At 43.3% G+C, this 18172-nt stretch overlaps 1 protein-coding gene across 2 annotated transcripts; it reads left to right on the top strand.

The window, feature by feature from the left end:
- The first annotated feature begins 326 nt into the window (after positions 1–326).
- Positions 327–13493, top strand: LOC128693837 (probable G-protein coupled receptor AH9.1). Of its 2 annotated transcripts, XM_053783712.2 has the most exons (4): positions 327–597; positions 2330–2423; positions 10082–10984; positions 11821–13493. In XM_053783712.2, exons 3-4 carry the CDS (start codon positions 10100–10102, stop codon positions 12034–12036), a joined length of 1101 nt encoding a protein of 366 aa, XP_053639687.2. In that variant the 5' UTR covers positions 327–597; positions 2330–2423; positions 10082–10099; the 3' UTR covers positions 12037–13493. The 2 variants fall into 2 exon arrangements, with proteins under 2 accessions (XP_053639687.2, XP_053639686.2); XM_053783711.2 differs by lacking the exons at positions 327–597; positions 2330–2423 and having other exon boundaries at positions 9396–10984.
- Positions 13494–18172: the final 4679 nt, after the last annotated feature.

The following is an 18172-nucleotide window of genomic DNA, read 5'->3' as shown; positions in this document are numbered from 1 at the left end:
AGAAAACAGACATCAGTTAGTGCTAGGTTTCACGTGTGATAGTAAAAACTACCTTCACCTAATATAAAAAAAAATCTTTAATCTTTAAAATAGGGATTCAAGTAAACTCACTATGTACATAAACATATAATCATCTCCCCTGCAGAGGCCCATTGTGAGGTGTCATTAGGACATATTTTGTGAACATTGAGATATATAGCTGTATAATATGCACTGAAAGATATACACTTCTTGGTGTATCTACATAGATATATCTGGGTGTATACACACTGATATACACCTCTCGTTATATATAACCTTCTCAATAGAGCAATGTTATACATAACTTACATAAACACACACACAGGAGAGAAACTGGCGCAGGGTCAGCATAGGGTGGGAGGTGGCTGCACCAGGGGCGCCGCCCCCTCTTCTCAGACTGGGATAGTAAGATGCTGCATTCTTTCCTGGACTACGTCCCGCACCACAGCACAGTTGTGGCCCTGGCTAGTGCTTGTGTGGTGGTGTTACCTTGGTGCAGCTGATGGTGACTACCTCTCGCACCTTTCTTACCTGAGCTTCCTTGGAGCCTAGAATCTTCATCGTCTCATATTGATGGTTAGTATTGAGTGCTGTGGGAGAGTTGCTGCTCGTAGAGTGGGTAATGAAGTTCAAAGGATGATAGTGCTTTAAAGGATGTGAGTTAGTGACGGATTTGAAGAGCCAGTTATTCCCACAGTCAAACACACAAACGCGCATTCAAACACCCGTATATTAGGTCAAAAGTGGAATATGAAGTATTGTGTGTAGTGACCACACCTAAAAATCACATTGACAGGATGAAGAAAGATCCAGAGTTAAAAATATGAATCTATAAGGAAAGGCTGAAAACACTTAATATGCCATATTTGTTGATAGAGGAGACACGATGACCGCATATAAGATTAAAAAAAAAAGACATGGAAGAGTAGATAAAGAAGTTGTAATATTTGCAGCAGGTATAATGGAGTTAATAAAGACTTTTGTAAGTGAAAAATCATAATAATGAAAGTCTCCTTTCGACAGAAATGTCTTTTTTTCCTCCACTTTGTACATAGAATAGTTCGCTGTTTTAGTGTATTAGATTTGTTCAGTAACCTAGACGTTGAAATGAGATCTAAGTAACTACTTCTCAAGGAAGTGGTAGCTATTAAATATCATTCATGTGATCTTCCAGTGGTAATATGTTCTCACTAGTGTGTGTGTGTGTGTGTGTGTACTCACCTAATTGTGGTTGCAGGTGTCGAGATTCAGCTCCTGGCCCTGCCTATTCTCTGAGTGCTACTAGGTTGCCTTCAAGAGAGAGCTGGACAGATACGTTAAGTCAGTGCCGAATCAGCCGGGCTATGGCTCGTACGTTGGACTGTGTGCGGCCAGCAGTATCAGCCTGATTGATCAGGCCCTGATCCACCGGGAGGCCTGGTCATGGACCGGGCCGCGGGGGCGTTGATCCCCGGAATAACCTCCAGGTCCTCTCTCTCCCTGCTCCATGAGCTTTATCATACCTCATCTTAAAGCTATGTATGGTTCCTGCCTCCACTACCTCACTTGCTAGGTTATTCCACTTCCTGACTACTCTATGACTGAAGAAATACTCCCTAACATCCCTTTGATTCATCTGGGTCTTCAACTTCCAATTGTGACCCCTTGTTTCTGTGTCCCATCTCCGGAACATCCTGTCTGTCTGTGTGTGTGTGTTCATCTGTCTGGCTTATTTTCTGTGTATTCTTCCAACTGGGACACAAAGTACATGCTTGTCTGCCATCTTGATTACTTAGAACATTTATTTGCAGTGTTCAGCTAATACACTTTGCACATTTGTGTGAGCAAGTTAGCTTTTTATTTCACATGATGAGAAATATTTTCATTTCCTTGGTATAGTTTGAAACATTGCTTGTTAAGCTGTCGAGTTTGCAAATTTGCCTGATTGTTTGCGTGATTGGATTGTTTGTTATTCTTTTTTCTGATTTGTTTTTATGTTTAACTGTATGAACACTTTCCCGCTCCATTAGCTGGACTGATAGACTGTTTACCGGACTGCTGGACTGATAGACTGTTTACCGGACTGCTGGACTGATAGACTGTTTACCCGACTGCTGGACTGATAGACTGTTTACCCGACTGCCTCCCTAGCTGGGTTTTTTTTATGTGAGCGTGAATGACAGGACTCTGGGTATTAAGAATGATTGGACACTCTCTCCTTCATTACTTTATCACATTCACTTTTTTTTTCTCTTTTAGTCCAGCGGTGAAGGAGGTGAACCTGGAATTGTTGGTAATCCATTTATTTTTTTTCTTTACTTTTTTGTAGATAAGTCTCACGAAACCAAGAGAGTGATCCCAGCAGCTGCCAATTTGAGAGGGAAGGTCAGGAACTGGAACTGGACTCTGGCAACCACAAACAGGTGAGTACTCGCACACACACACACACACACACACACACACACACACACACACACACACACACACACACACACACACACACACACACACAGATAAGGTGATACATACTTTCTCTAACACGGGAGGAAACATCGAGTGTACGGAAATGAGTTGAATACACAACTGAGTAGTTGGGAAAAGCTTTTCCAGTGTGAGAGTTGTGGCGGAGTGGTACAGTAAATCTCTGCAAAAAGACTTTGACAAGCTGTCAAAATGGAATGACAGATTGATGATAAGTGCAAATAGGTAGCCCTCCCACGTGTCGTGGGTCAGGCCTTGAGCCACCACTGAGGACTAAGAATGCACCTCCTGGGAAACCATCATTTACTCCTTAAACGTTTCAGTCATAGTTTGGTGCTATATCTGGAAGGGGGGAAACAAACCAATAAGAAAATGTGGCGTGTGTTTACCTCCCAGGCAAATAGACTGGGGGTGGACGCACGAAGGCCGGGTAATGGGAGATGTGGGGTGGGAGAGATATGGAGGGAGATGTATATCGAGAAAGATGCGTGTTTACATAGGGAGGAAGGACAGAAGGGGACAATAGGGTAAAAAAAATGGGAAGGAGCGAGAAGGCACAAAGAAGTACAGCCAAAAAGAAAGGAAAGAGCAAGAGGGAAGAGAGGGGTGATGGGAGAGGGAAAGAGTTTTTATACCACCACTACCACTACCACCACACCATCATCACCACCAACCCCACACCACCACCATCACACCATCACCGCCAACCCCGCGTACCTACATATTCCTCATATCATAAATCATCGTGGATATTGCTTCTCAAACTTGAAGGTTCCAGTAGCGTTGTTATCCTGCTTGTCTATGGGTACATGCCTCTGTGATCCATGTCCACTTCAGTCATATAGAATACTTGCTTCTCACAATCCAGTGTGTGTGCGCACACATCTCAAGTATGTATAATGTTCGCCAAGACCGTAGTCCTGGCACGGGTCTCAATCTTGCGATGACCCGTCTCTGGCTCCCGAGGGAGAAAGGTTTCTACAATGATGCGACATATGCTGCTCAAGCACTCTTCTGGTCAGTTCAACTGGTGCATCTCATAAGCGACAACACCGTATGTACTCCTAACTATGGACACTAGCGAGGAGGAGGATATGTCGTTATCACAGGTAACAGCTTGTCTGGTTCGTTGACTCCATGGTACACTAGTGTGGCCGCAGTCATCTCTGGGTCCTCTTCGGGAGGGAATATCACTCCTAGTTGCCTGCGGAGCGTCTCAGTAACTTCGCACTCCAGAAGATAGTGTGATAGGGGCCGCTGAACAACGTGCTGACAGTACTGGCACATCTCCTCCTCAGCCTTGTCTACCATCATCTTGGCTGTGGGAAAGCCCAAACGAAGCCGATGGATGGCGGTACACTGCGCTCTGGACCAGCTTCTATCATACGGAGGGGGTTCTCCCTGAGTCGCTGCTCGGTACCACTGTTGAGATGGGGTATCACCTAAGACCTTCCCCATAAGTTTCATGGCTCTGGCAGCCACCAGTTTGGTCTGTCGTAGGCTGATTGGGACAGTAATCCCAACATGTGGATAGTCTGTTGCTGCCTTGGCTGCATCATCTGCCGCCTCATTTCCCCGGATGCCAGCATGGCTGGGGATCCAGTTCAATGTCGATCTGTTACCCTGAAATTCTAAGGCTGTCATTATGCTCAGGATCGATGTGATTAGGTGAACATTGTCCTGTGGTTGAGGATGGGAGAGGGCATTGATTGCAGAGGTGGAATCAACATGTATGACAGGTCGGAGTCGATGTCGTAGGGCATGTGACAATGCCTGCTGAATCGCCACCAGCTCAGCTTGAAGGATCGTGCAGTGGTCAGGGAGTCGCCAGCCTTGTGTGTGACCATTGTGGTACAGTCCAGCTGCTGCTCTCCTCCTGTCAGGGTCGACAGAACCATCTGTGAAATACATTGCACATGTGCCTCCCTCTGCCAGTGCCATGCTTGTCTCAGCATGATTGGTGAGGGTGTTCTGACTGCAGAGATGCTTAGAGATGGGTAGCTGCATGATGCAAACATCGGCTAGATCTGGGTGCCAGGGAGGTGGTGGATGGTACCCAGCAACAGGAAGGTCACAACTCTTCTCAAGGAGTAGTTGTATAGGCAGCAGCTTCCGCCCAGCAGCACAAAACGAACGAATCCAGGAGTAGTCCGTGAAGAGTGTGGGATCTTGTGTCATGGTTGCCAATATCCGTCTCCTTAGTGGGGTACCTTGCTGCTGGTGCAGAATCGTGGCCACTTTGCAGGCGTTTATGTATCTTACTCTGTCAGCCAAGGAAGGAAGCCGGGCCTCAGATCTGAGACATACTGTGTTGGTCCAGATGGGGGCCCCAAGCATAGTTCTTATCGCCTGATTTTGTACGACCTCCACCCTTTGCCTGCTCTGTGGGAAGAGATGAGCTAACGCCGGTGCACCGTAGTCAATGAGCGAGCGTATAGCTTGTATATAGTACAAGCGAAGTACATCTTTGCTTGCCCCTGCACGGTGCCTCGTCATGGCTCTCATGGCGTTGAGTCTGAGTAGAGCACGTGACCTGACATACTCGGCCTGTTTCTGAAAGGTCAGCTTTTTATCAATGTAGATTCCCAAGTACAGGTAGGAGCCTGTCCACTCAAGTGCTATATCCTGAATACGTAATCTATTCACAGGATCTGGTCCCTTGAACATCATTGCAAGAGATTTCTCGGCCGAGATCTTGAGGCCTAGTTCCTTGCAAGACTTCGTAATTAGGTCCAGAGCTCTCTGAGCCTGTCGTTCTAAATTGCCTTTCCCATTCACTACGAGTGCAAGATCATCAGCATAGCTGAGGAGCTGTGTACCACTATGAAAGGGAAGGCTCACAAGTTCCTGCATAAGGATGCTAAACAGGGTAGGACTGAGCACACCTCCTTGTGGCGTACCGTTTTCCAGGGTTTTAAAGGAAGAGTAGTGTCCCTGAAAGCTGACACAGGCCTGCCTGCCCCTAAGGTAGGACTCTATCCAAGCCAGGAGGCGTCCTTTGATTCCCTTCCGAGCTAGTATTGCCAGAATTGCTGTGGGGCTGGCTAGTTCAAATGCCTTTTCAAGGTCGAGGTAGACGACGATACTAGGTTTTTTGTTACTATCAGCAATCTGGCTTAGTAGAGTGGTTATGCACTCTGCTGTACCCACTCCTTTGGTGAAGCCAAATATGTGATGATGAGAGGGTCCAAGTTTCCATAGGAGGCGGTTTAACACCATCTTCTCAGCAGTCTTGGCTAAGCAGCTGGTCAGCGATATTGGTCTCATACTGCCTGGGTCCTTGGGCTTTGAAATTGGTACGATGGTAGCTTTCTTCCAAGCTGCTGGGAGTGTCCTGGCCCTCCACAACTTGTTAATGACGTCTAGTATGGCCTCCCATCCACTCTGCCCAGCCCGTGCAATCATGGAGTACGTAACACCATCGATGCCCAGGGCAGTGTCACCTGTGTTCTTAATGGCACGTCGGAGTTCCAAGTCCGTGAGGTCTTCATCAGTCACATCTTCCGACTCACATGCAGCTTGTATCGTTAGCTGGCGCTGTGGCAGAAGATCCATCTGTATATTCCGGATGTCCTATGGGAGCTGAGTGGAGGCTCCGCTGGAAGTGAAAAGCTCCACTAGTTTCTCAGCTTCCTGGGATGGGTTCGGGTGTGCTGGTGGCCTCGGCTTGCTCTTGCCAGTTGCTATGTTGAGCTTGCCCCATATCTCAGATAAGGTGGTGTGATGCCCGAATGTTGAGCACCACTCCAACCATTTCTCAGTTTTTACTCTGAGAGAGACTCTGCAGGCATGCTGCACAATGGCTCTCAGAGTATTCCTGTTCTCTGCCGTAGGGTTACGCCTGTATAGCTTCCTAAAAGAGTTGATGCGGTGGTTCTGCTCCCGCACCTCGTCGTTGTAGAACCACCAGTCTCTTTTGTGAGTGCTTCCTGCGTACTTCTTTGGAATTGCGCACTCTGCTGTCTGGGTGAGAACAGTGATTAGCTCCTGTTCAGCCGTATCACAGTCTTCAGATAGAGAGTATGTGGACCACCAGTCATGAAGATAATCCTGGAACACCTTCCAGTTGGCCCTCTTTACGTCCCATCTAGGAGGCAGCACAACTGTGGGAGGCCTGTTGATGTTGAAGGTGGTGATCACTGCAAAGTGGTCACTGACAAGGTGAGGATGAGTTTCCCATGTGGCTCCTGCTGCGAGTTGTCTTGACCCAAAGGTAAGGTCGAGGCAGCCACCCAACAGGTGTGTGGGGTCTCCATTGTTTAGCAACTTTACCTCTGGAATATCGTGTAGGAGCATTGCTATGTGTCTGCCAGCAGCATTGGTTGCTGATTGAGAGTGCAGTATTGGGTGATGTGCGTTGAAATCTCCACCCACAATAATACACTCAGTGCGTGCTAGTGCGAGGAGCTCTGCAATGTCGAGGGTGTGTCTTGGGTTCTTGTAGATGTTATAGATGGTAATGGGCGCCCCAGGTATGTGCACAAGGATGGCCTGTACCTCGACATCCTCCCCACAGTCCACAGAGTTGGTTATAACCTCGTGAGGTATTGTATTGGATACAAATACAGCTGTGCCTCTGCAGTGAATGCCCGGGTCCGAAAATACCCAGCAAAACCGGGTAGTCTTGGGCACATAGTCGGGACAGTCAGAGTTTCTTGCAGCAAGACGATGTCAACCCGATCCCGAATTACTGCCTCCAGCAAGAGGTGCTGTTTGCTCCTTAGGCCCTGAATGTTCCATTGTAAGACCTTGAGGGTGTGATTTGGTACCGAGGTTTTTCCATCGCTCTTGTTTCCTGAGCTGGAGACTGAGTCCTGCCCGCTCTGAGAACCTGCAAATTCATGGCATCCACTGTCTCCTCCTCGGTCAGTAAGCACACTCTCAGGAGCGTACTGACCATCTGACGGAATGTGCTCTGTTGTTCCATGGAGTTGATTGTGTTGCAAATAAGATCCGTGAACACCTTGATGAGTGCTACGAGATCCTCCCTGGTAAGGGACTGCTTTGGGGTTGGGTTCGAAACAGTGGATATTATCTGGGCTGTTGTGGTCTGTAGGGACTGCTGAGGGTTGGATTTCTTTATTGTATGCACCGTGGTCTGTTGCTGTATACCAGGTTGAGTAGCCGGGATCTGCTGGTGAGGTGCCAGTTGAGTCTGCAAAGCGCCTGTGCCGGGTAAGGAGTGCCTGCGTTGTCGTGCTATGGCCGGTGGAGGCTCGTTTAGTGCCGCCTGCTGATCACATTGACCAGATGTACCCTGTTGACGCCTCCTGTTCCTCTTGTTTCTGTTTCTTCGTTGAGGTAGGGGTGCAGGAGGTTCTTGACCTTGACTCCTGGTTGAGGCTTCAAGGGTTGGGAATTCCTAGGCATTGACTTGGGTTAGCTGCTGAGAGATCTGCGGCATGGCAGGGTTCTCTGCACCCATCGTTTGCTGAGAGTGATGATCCGTCGTAGCCTGTTGCCGAGTTTTTGGCGTCTTCCAGACTCCTTGAATTCTGGCGAGCCTCTCGGGGCATCGAGGATTCCAGGCATGGTGCTTCTGCCTGCAGTTCGGGCATTGTGGAGTGGGTGGCGATGCATTTTTCAGCTTGGTGATGCATTCCTCTGTAGGGTGGTGCTGGCTGCAGACACTCTGTTCGGACAGAGTGCACCCAGGTGTCTATAACGCTGACACTTGAAACAGCGAACTGGTTCTGCTGTGAAGGTCCTGACATCGTACCTGCCCCAAGAACCGAGGTTCAGCCGGGATGGCAGTGGTCCTACATGCTGAATGAGGACCTGTCGGGTTGGTGTGTTGCCTGCCGTCTTTGCCTTGAGACGTTGAGCTGACACCACACTAGGGTGAGCTGCTACTTCCTCGATGGGCATCATCAGCGGGTATCGCATCACTACACTCTTGGTGATCTGCCGAGAGTCCAGTGCCTCCAGGGTGAATGAGCGATCTGTCTCCATGACTCTCTTCAAGGTGGTATACATTTCCTTGTTGTGAGGAGTCAATACTGGTTCTCTCCTCAAGTTGAACCACATCGTGAACTTCAGGTTGTGTCGTGATTCCAGGTATGAAACAACGCCATAGTGGGTTCTGTGGTCCCCGTAAGACTTCATCTTGAATTTGCCAGGTCGGCTGAGCTGGTTTGCCTGCTCCTTGGACGGACGGCGCTTCTTGTTGTCCACAGTGTTCCATCCCTCTTGGTTTTCGGGGGATGGGGTGTTTATTTCCTCCCCTGTTTCCATTGTCGCTGGCTCCATTTTTGGAACTGTCAGATCTGCTACAATGTGAGCAGGATCTTCCTCTTCCTCTCACAACTTTGCTAGAATTGCACCCCACATTTCCAAATCCGAGTCCTCCGTCGTGTTCATGGAGCATCGTGGCCTCTTCTTTTCGGCAGAAGCCATGTGCCTATCTTGTGATAAGGTAGTGAACTCCGTGACCTGAGTGTGTGAACTGAGTCCATTGAGTGTGTAGTCACATCTTGTTTAGTTAGTTGTGTCACCTGAGCTGCTAGTTCATTGTACCAACCATGCTCATTACCCATGCTCATCACCCATGCTCATCAACCATGCTCATCACCCATGCTCATCACCCATGCTCATCTTGTGAGTGGAAGCGCAAAAAAACAGGATTACAGAGGTCACAATGGGTCTCTATCAGACCCCACTGAGTATTGTTACATCACTAGGAAGAAATATTAGTCATTTCACATTTTACAATTGCTTCAAATAATTGTTGCATATAGTATAGCAAGGAATACAATCTCAATATATATATATATATATATATATATATATATATATATATATATATATATATATATATATATATATATATATATATATATATATATATATATATATATCTTATTACCACCAAAAATTATCATAACTGGGTTGCAATCTTTATAAAAACAGTTTATTCCTCGTCAATGGAAAATGTGGATACAAGTTCGAGATTTCAGATATATTATCATTTACAATGAAGTGTTTTCACATATCCTGTGTAAGGTGACTGGCGGTATCTCTCAGAGGTTGGATGTTTAGACACACTAATACATAATGCGTATCCCGTTGTGTACACATATCCGGTCTAGATGGTTTGAACATCCGTAGTTCCACGGCTATGTGTGAGTTTGATAAGTACCAGAAAGTAGAGTTACTGTCACACGATTAGCGGACGGAGGATCGAGCCTCCACTGTCATGCACTGAATGATCTAAACGAGCTGGACAGATACCCAAAGTCAGTACTTGATCAACTGATCAGTGGTTCGTACGTTGGATTACGTGCGGCCAGCAATAACAGCCTGGTTGATCTGTCCCTGATCTACCAGGAGGCCTGGTCAAGGACTGGGCCGGGGGCGTTGGTCCCCGAAACACCGTCCAGATAGACCCGACGAATTACAGCTACCCTCTCTTTTCTCAGATCCAACCTAAATACCTCAGATTCCCTAGGCGCTTCCACAGGAATGTGATAATAATAATTAGATGGTACTCGGTACTGTCATCATGGTGCTGCCTCCACTCACAAGATGAGTAGCGGTACCCAACAAGCTCACCAGTTTCATACTAATGTATGCCTTCCTAGTACACTACTTGTTTCCACAGAACGTAGGCCTACATACCATGCGCAACAATACCAGCAGCACCATGGAGGAGGGTCAAGAGGGTGCCACTGAAGACGATCAGATGGCCCTGCTTGAGGAGGTTGCTTACGGCTACATTATGCCAGCGTTCATCTGCGTGGGAGTGTTGACCAACCTGGTGAATGTGGTGATGCTGACCAGGGCGAGGCGGCAGCACACGCAGCGTCATTCTCAGGCCACAACTTTCTTCTACCTCATATGGCTCGCCCTTACGGAGATGTTGGCTTCACTCGCCCTCCTCCCAGCTCTTGCTAACCTCGACCGCCGCCACCTCTCCTACGGTTGGGCCTTCTATTACGCTCACTTGGAAATCCCTGTGTTAAATGCCCTGACAAGCTCCAGTGTATACATCGTTGTGGGTCTGTCTGTGGACCGCTACATCGCTGTGTGTCATCCTCGACGTTACCAGGATGTCAGTGCTCCCCGCCTCGCTGTCATCCGAATCACACTATCCCTACTGTTACCGCTTCTACTCTACATTCCTCACGGCTTTTACCAGGAAGTAGTACCTGCCGACAGCGGGGCTGGATGGACATACACTGGCCTAGAGATGCTTGTCCCTGAAGCGTGGTACGTGTGGACGGTGGTAGTGGAGCTGTGTCATCGCATGCTTCCTGCTATACTCCTTGCTCTCCTCAACGCTTCCATCATTTACACCTTCAATAAAGTGACATCACGGCGCAGAGTAATTACGAAAAATAAGGGCGTCGCGGGAAGCAGTAATGAAGATAAAAGCCAACAGGAGCAGCGCCTCGTGTACCTACTGCTGGCCATTGTCACTACTTTCCTGCTGACCAACCTGCCAGCCACCGTCCTGGCGCTCATAGACACAGCAGGGGCCACACACGGCTCGTTCTCACTCGAGGTAAGTGTTTTTTTACTGCATTCATGCAGAGGCGCTAAACCTGTAGGGGTTATACAGCGCCTTGCGAATGTAGGGTAATCAGGTTTGATCTAATTCCTAAGATTAAGAGCTCTTTACCAACATCAAGACATCATTGAACTGTCATATTATTATTATTATATTTAAGGAACAGCGCTAAACTCATAGGGGTCATACAGCACCTGGGGGAATGGGAGGCAGATTCGGTTTAAAGGACAAATTCAATTCCTTGGATCAAAAATCCTTCACCAGCCTCAGGGCACCTCCCGTGAAGGGTCAGTTGACTGTTACTAATGTCCATCTACGACTCTTAAATGTTACCAGTAATTATGTAGGTTGATGACTTTCTTTAAATTCGACCAAATGTAAAACTGACTCTGTGATATATATATATATATATATATATATATATATATATATATATATATATATATATATATATATATATATATATATATATATATATATATATATATATATATATATATGCTGCAGATTCACAAATTAAGCTATACAACTAGGAGATATTTTGGTTTAAAGCCATTATTACGTTGCTCTGATAATTGTCCAGGACGGACAGAAACGTTATCTAGTCTCCAGAAGGATGAAAAAATAAAACAGCGAAAGCCTTTCTTATAACGACGTTTCGCTCCACTTCTCGGCTGATCGCCTCTTCCACCATCCATTTTCCAGTTTGTGGGTTGTGATTTGTTCCAGCTGCTGTATTTTGTGACTGGCTCTTTAAATTGCGGGAGTTCTGCCAGTTCTATATAAAATACATTGTTGCTGGTGCTCAACTATCAACTCTTCTGTTACAGGTGTTCCGGGCAGTGGCCAACTGCCTGGAGGTGCTGGGCTTCTCTTTGAACTTCGTGTTGTACTTCGCCATGGTGCCTGGGGTACGCCAGGGTCTGAAGGAGCCGCTGCTGGTGCTCCACCAGGCCCTCTGCTGCATTGTGGGCAAGGCCAGTGCCCCACACGGCTGCTCCTACTCCCAGGACCAATCCAAGAACACGGAAAGCGTCCAAGTGTAGAGCAGATGATGGACATTGAGCATACGTCGACATGGATGGCCGACACAGATAGTGTAAGATACATGGCAATAGAGTTGTGTACGATACATGGATAAGGAGTTGTATACGATACCTGGACATGGAGTTGTGTAGGCAACGCGGATTTAGTGATGTAGGATAGATTATAAACATGGAGTGGTGCTGGATACGTAAACATATAATTGTGATAAGATTATAACCTAGGAAAGGATCAGTGCTTGTAATGGGAATAAAATATAGGAAATTTTGAGACTGGATGCAAATATTGTAATAGATAGATGATTAGTTATGTGACGAGACTGAAATATATGAAGTTATTGTAGTAATATCTATATGATACAATTATATCCAGTGGGGTTTGATAAATTCTCATTGTGACCTCCGTAATTCTGGTGTTGCTCTACCCCTCACAAAATGAACATGGGATGCAACAACATACTACAGCTCACAGGATGAACATGGGATGCAACAACATACTACAGCTCACAGGATGAACATGGGATGCAACAACATACTACAGCTCACAGGATGAACATGGGATGCAACAACATACTACAGCTCACAGGATGAACATGGGATGCAACAACATACTACAGCTCACAGGATGAACATGGGATGCAACAACATACTACAGCTCACAGGATGAACATGGGATGCAACAACATACTACAGCTCACAGGATGAACATGGGATGCAACAACATACTACAGCTCACAGGATGAACATGGGATGCAACAACAAACTACAGCTCAGAGACTGAGTATGGGGTGCACATTAAACCACAGTTTACAGGATGAACATGAGATGTACACCAAACTCCCGCTCACAGGATGAACTTGGGGTGCACGACTAATGACAACTTAGGTGGCACACATTAAAGAAATTGTGTATGAAATAAGGACCAAAAATAGTGTAGAATACACAAATAACCCGTACATAGGAGAAAGAAACTTATGCAGAATCCGTGAACCCGGCGAAGAGTGGAAGAATATTTGAGTCAGATTCTTGTTCATCTCACATTTTCCCCCATAATTACAATAAAGTAGATACTACTGTCTAAACTAACATTAATAAAAACTCTTATCATATATATATATATATATATATATATATATATATATATATATATATATATATATATATATATATATATATATATATATATATCGTGTCGAATAGGCAGAACTTGCGATCTTGGCTTAAATAGCAACGTTCATCTTGCCATATAAGACAAGTGAAAATTTGTGTATGCAATAATTTCGCAAAAATTATTCTGAACCTAACGAAAAAAATATATTTCACTGTGTTTGTTTAGTATTAAATTATTGTAAACAAATCTAAAATATATTTAGTTGGGTTAGGCAAAAATAAATTGCTCTTGTTATAATAAGGTTAGGTAAGTTTTCTAAGATTCTTTTGATGCAAAATTATAAATTTTTACATTAACATTAATAAAAAAATATATCTTTAAACGTATAAGAGAAAATTTTAGGAAGGACTTAATTTTAAATGAGTTCTTGCTAATTGACCAGTTTTACATATTCGGCACGACATATATATATATATATATATATATATATATATATATATATATAGGAAAGGTAGGGGGTGTGTGGACCAGGTGTTTACAGTGAAACATATAAGTGAACAGTATTTAGATAAGGCTAAAGAGGTCTTTGTGGCATTTATGGATTTGGAAAAGGCGTATGACAGGGTGGATAGGGGGGCAATGTGGCAGATGTTGCAGGTGTATGGTGTAGGAGGTAGGTTACTGAAAGCAGTGAAGAATTTTTACGAGGATAGTGAGGCTCAAGTTAGAGTATGTAGGAAAGAGGGAAATTATTTCCCAGTAAAAGTAGGCCTTAGACAAGGATGTGTGATGTCACCGTGGTTGTTTAATATATTTATAGATGGGTTTGTAAGAGAAGTAAATGTGAGGGTCTTGGCAAGAGGCGTGGAGTTAAAAGATGAAGAATCACACAAAGTGGGAGTTCTCACAGTTGCTCTTTGCTGATGACACTGTGCTCTTGGGAGATTCTGAAGAGAAGTTGCAGAGATTGGTGGATGAATTGTAGGGTATGCAAAAGAAGAAAATTAAAAGTGAATACAGGAAAGAGTAAGCTTATGAGGATAACAAAAAGATTAGGTGATGAAAGATTGGATATCAGATTGGAGGGAGAGAGTACGGAGGAGGTGAATGTATTCAGATATTTGGGAGTGGATGTGTCAGCGGATGGGTCTATGAAAGATGAGGTGAATCATAGAATTGATGAGGGGAAAAGGGTGAGTGGTGCACTTAGGAGTCTGTGGAGACAAAGAACTTTGTCCTTGGAGGCAAAGAGGGGAATGTATGAGAGTATAGTTTTACCAACGCTCTTATATGGGTGTGAAGCATGGGTGATGAATGTTGCAGCGAGGAGAAGGCTGGAGGCAGTGGAGATGTCATGTCTGAGGGAAATGTGTGGTGTGAATATAATGCAGAGAATTCGTAGTTTGGAAGTTAGGAGGAGGTGCGGGATTACCAAAAATGTTGTCCAGAGGGCTGAGGAAGGGTTGTTGAGGTGGTTCGGACATGTGGAGAGAATGGAGCGAAACAGAATAACTTCAAGAGTGTATCAGTCTGTAGTGGAAGGAAGGCGGGGTAGGGGTCGGCCTAGGAAAGGTTGGAGGGAGGGGGTAAAGGAGGTTTTGTGTGCGAGGGGCTTGGACTTCCAGCAGGCATGCGTGAGCGTGTTTGATAGGAGTGAATGGAGACAAATGGTTTTTAATACTTGACGTGCTGTTGGAGTGTGAGCAAAGTAACATTTATGAAGGGGTTCAGGGAAACCGGCAGGCCGGACTTGAGTCCTGGAGATATGAAGTACAGTGCCTGCACTCTGAAGGAGGGGTGTTAATGTTGCAGTTTAAAAACTGTAGTGTAAAGCACCCTTCTGGCAAGACAGTGATGGAGTGAATGATGGTGAAAGTTTTTCTTTTTCGGGCCACCCTGCCTTGGTGGGAATCGGCCAGTGTGATAATATATAATAAAAAAATAAAATATATATATATATATATATATATATATATATATATATATATATATATATATATATATATATATATATATACGTATATATATATATACACGTATATATATACGTATATATAATATACAATGAAAGTACGCATTAAAGCATGTAAATTACATATACACCGAAAGACATTCACCTCTCGTCATATACACCCCTGTGTATATTAATAAGGTATATGTGTAAAAGTATATACTAACTTTCAATAAGCTTACACATGTGTAAGTTTTAATTACTAGCGCTTGCTGAACTACAGAAACAACATACACACTTGCTAACTGTGACATTAAAAGTCTTATACACACACATGTTAATTTTGATGTTAAATGCCTTACATACGTGTTAGTTGTGATGGCAATTATATGTGAAATAATTACTGCTTTTGTGTCTATATATGACTGTAAGTGCATTTTTCCTATGATAATATAAGTAAACTTCAAGATAATGCTTCCTGACACGGTGCTGATTCTCGTTGCAATATTTCGAAAAATACACAGTATTCATGTTAGAATTGTTCTACCTCTATCGCATTTAATAATTTTGTATTATAATCACTAAACGACAATTATCAGAAGATATGCAACACTTATATTAATTTTAAATATACCTCAATATTGACTCACTCTTTTTATAACTGGGTTGGGAGTTTCTGTTTCACTGTGCCTTTTGATGCCCATACTAAAAAATGTGCCTATTCAAAGTATTGAGATTGTCTTCACTAAAGTTATTAGAAGTTAGTATCAAGATTTTCCTTTGAGAGTGAGATCAAGATTGAGATTCTTTATTTCTGATCACAGAATGACCATAGGATGCACCTTTCGATTCGATAAAAGCAAAATTTCGTTGTAAGTCAGTAGATAATCAGTCAACCGCTATTTACGACAGCAGATTGATGTTTAATATTTATAAGATTAGAGCAAGAACTATGTATATCTTCTGCTTGACTATATCCCAATTATTCATATATATATATATATATATATATATATATATATATATATATATATATATATATATATATATATATATATATATATATATATATATATATATATATGTATATATATATATATATATATATATATATATATATATATATATATATATATATATATATATATATATATATATATATATATATATATATATATATATATATATATATATATATATATATATATATATATATATACTCACCTAATTGTGGTTGCAGGGGTCGAGACTCAGCTCCTGGCCTCGCCTCTTCACTGATTGCTACTAGGTCCTCTCTCTCCCTGCTCCATGAGCTTTATCACACCTCGCCTTAAAACTATGTATGGTTCCTGCCTCCACTACTTCACTTTCTAGGCTATTCCACGGCTTGACTACTCTATGACTGAAGAAATACTTCCTAACATCCCTTTGATTCATCTGTGTGTGTGTGTGTGTGTGTGTGTGTGTGTGTGTGTGTGTGTGTGTGTGTGTGTGTGTGTGTGTGTTCTACAAATACTGTAGGCCTCACTATCATTGTTTTTTGTCATTGTCTGAATTAAGGTACATAAAATGCATGGAGAATACTGTAAAATATGTTCAAACCCCTCAAGGGAGTTTCCCTGACTCCGGTGAGGGGCTCTTGATCCAAGGAATTGGCCCTGATGCCCCTCTTGGATCGAATTTAATTGCCTCCTATTTCCCCAGACGCTGTGTGACCCTCATGGGTTTAGCACTTTTCCCCACCATACATGTAATAATAATAATGTAGAAATATACTCTGTTCATTGTTCTGTCAATAAAATAAATTTAAAATATCTGATTTGTCATTTTTTTGTCCTTCAAATTTATTCATATTATTGGTAATTCATATGTTATTGGGTTACAAAATATGGTTATACAAACCTGCAAAAAAAAAAAAAGCTTCACCACTATCATTATTTTTATAAACAAAACTATATACATTACAATGTGTGGTTATCCTGATTTATAAACATTTTTTCAAGCTTCAAACAAGAAGAAACTAGATAGTAAGACACATGTACGACAATAGGAGTGTTTATTGAGGAAACGTTTCGCCTGCACCGCAGGCTTTGTCAACTGGAGACAAGAGTGTTGCTGGAAGACGAAGTAGACGACGTGGGGAGGTAGTTTGATGTGATTAAGTCTATCACCCATATAATAAGAAACTGTGTTTGCCTAACACACCCTTCACACAGGACGAGTTTTCAAAACAGTAATGAAATTTAGCAAAACTAGAAAAAAACTGAGAGAGGGGGATACATTGTTGGTATCTCGTGACGTGCAATGTATCCCCCCCATAAAGGACACGACCTTTCTGGCTCACTTTATTTCTTAATCTTTTAAATAGTAGAGAACCAGCCTTCAGTATTCAGGCTAATACACAGGTGTATACATATGTATTTATACACAATGACGAGTTTAATGAGCACTGTGCAGTCCATAGGCTTTAATTATAACGAATTAGAATGGCATGTACACTGTAATATATCCAGTGTATATTACTGACAATACTTTATTCTTTATTTTATATATTGCTATAACCTTGATAGGCGGAACATAGGCGACAAACAACCTTGATGACCCTTGTTTAGCCGATTTGCATCAAAACTACTAAGCTAACCACCCAACGAACGAACTTAAAAATACGAGGATTCCTGGCCATTCCTGGATTTAAGAGCCCTGAAATGTATTTCGGGGAGGTGACGTATTACTGGATGATTGCCTTTGCTCTCTGTTGAACGTTATCAGTTGGGGCTTAACAATGGCAGTCAGGTTGGGCACGTTCGAGGGATTTGTGAAGATGTATGGCAGTGCTCTGGCTTTGCATTGGAAAACTTGTATAATTTCTTGACCTTGGTTGGTAACACATTGTTTCTTACAAATACACAAGCTGTAAACTATCCATGGCTGCTGCAAACATGTCTATTGTAACACTGAAAAAAGTATGAATAAAATTTTCTTCACATCTCCAACATAACAAGAATTCGTATGTAATATCTTTATTACATCTATTGCACAGCAAATTTTAATTTATAATTCTGTTTGTTGTACCCAAC

Source organism: Cherax quadricarinatus, chromosome 33, assembly GCF_038502225.1.
Source record: "Cherax quadricarinatus isolate ZL_2023a chromosome 33, ASM3850222v1, whole genome shotgun sequence".
Classification (NCBI taxonomy): Eukaryota; Metazoa; Arthropoda; class Malacostraca; order Decapoda; family Parastacidae; genus Cherax; species Cherax quadricarinatus.
This window is presented reverse-complemented; position numbering and strand designations above follow the sequence as displayed.

Coding starts and splice junctions, on each gene's coding strand:
- LOC128693837 (XM_053783711.2), top strand. CDS start 10,046: ATGTATGCCTTCCTAGTACACTACTTGTTTCCACAGAACGTAGGCCTA. Junction 10,985..11,820: donor ACGGCTCGTTCTCACTCGAG/GTAAGTGTTTTT, acceptor CTTCTGTTACAG/GTGTTCCGGGCAGTGGCCAA.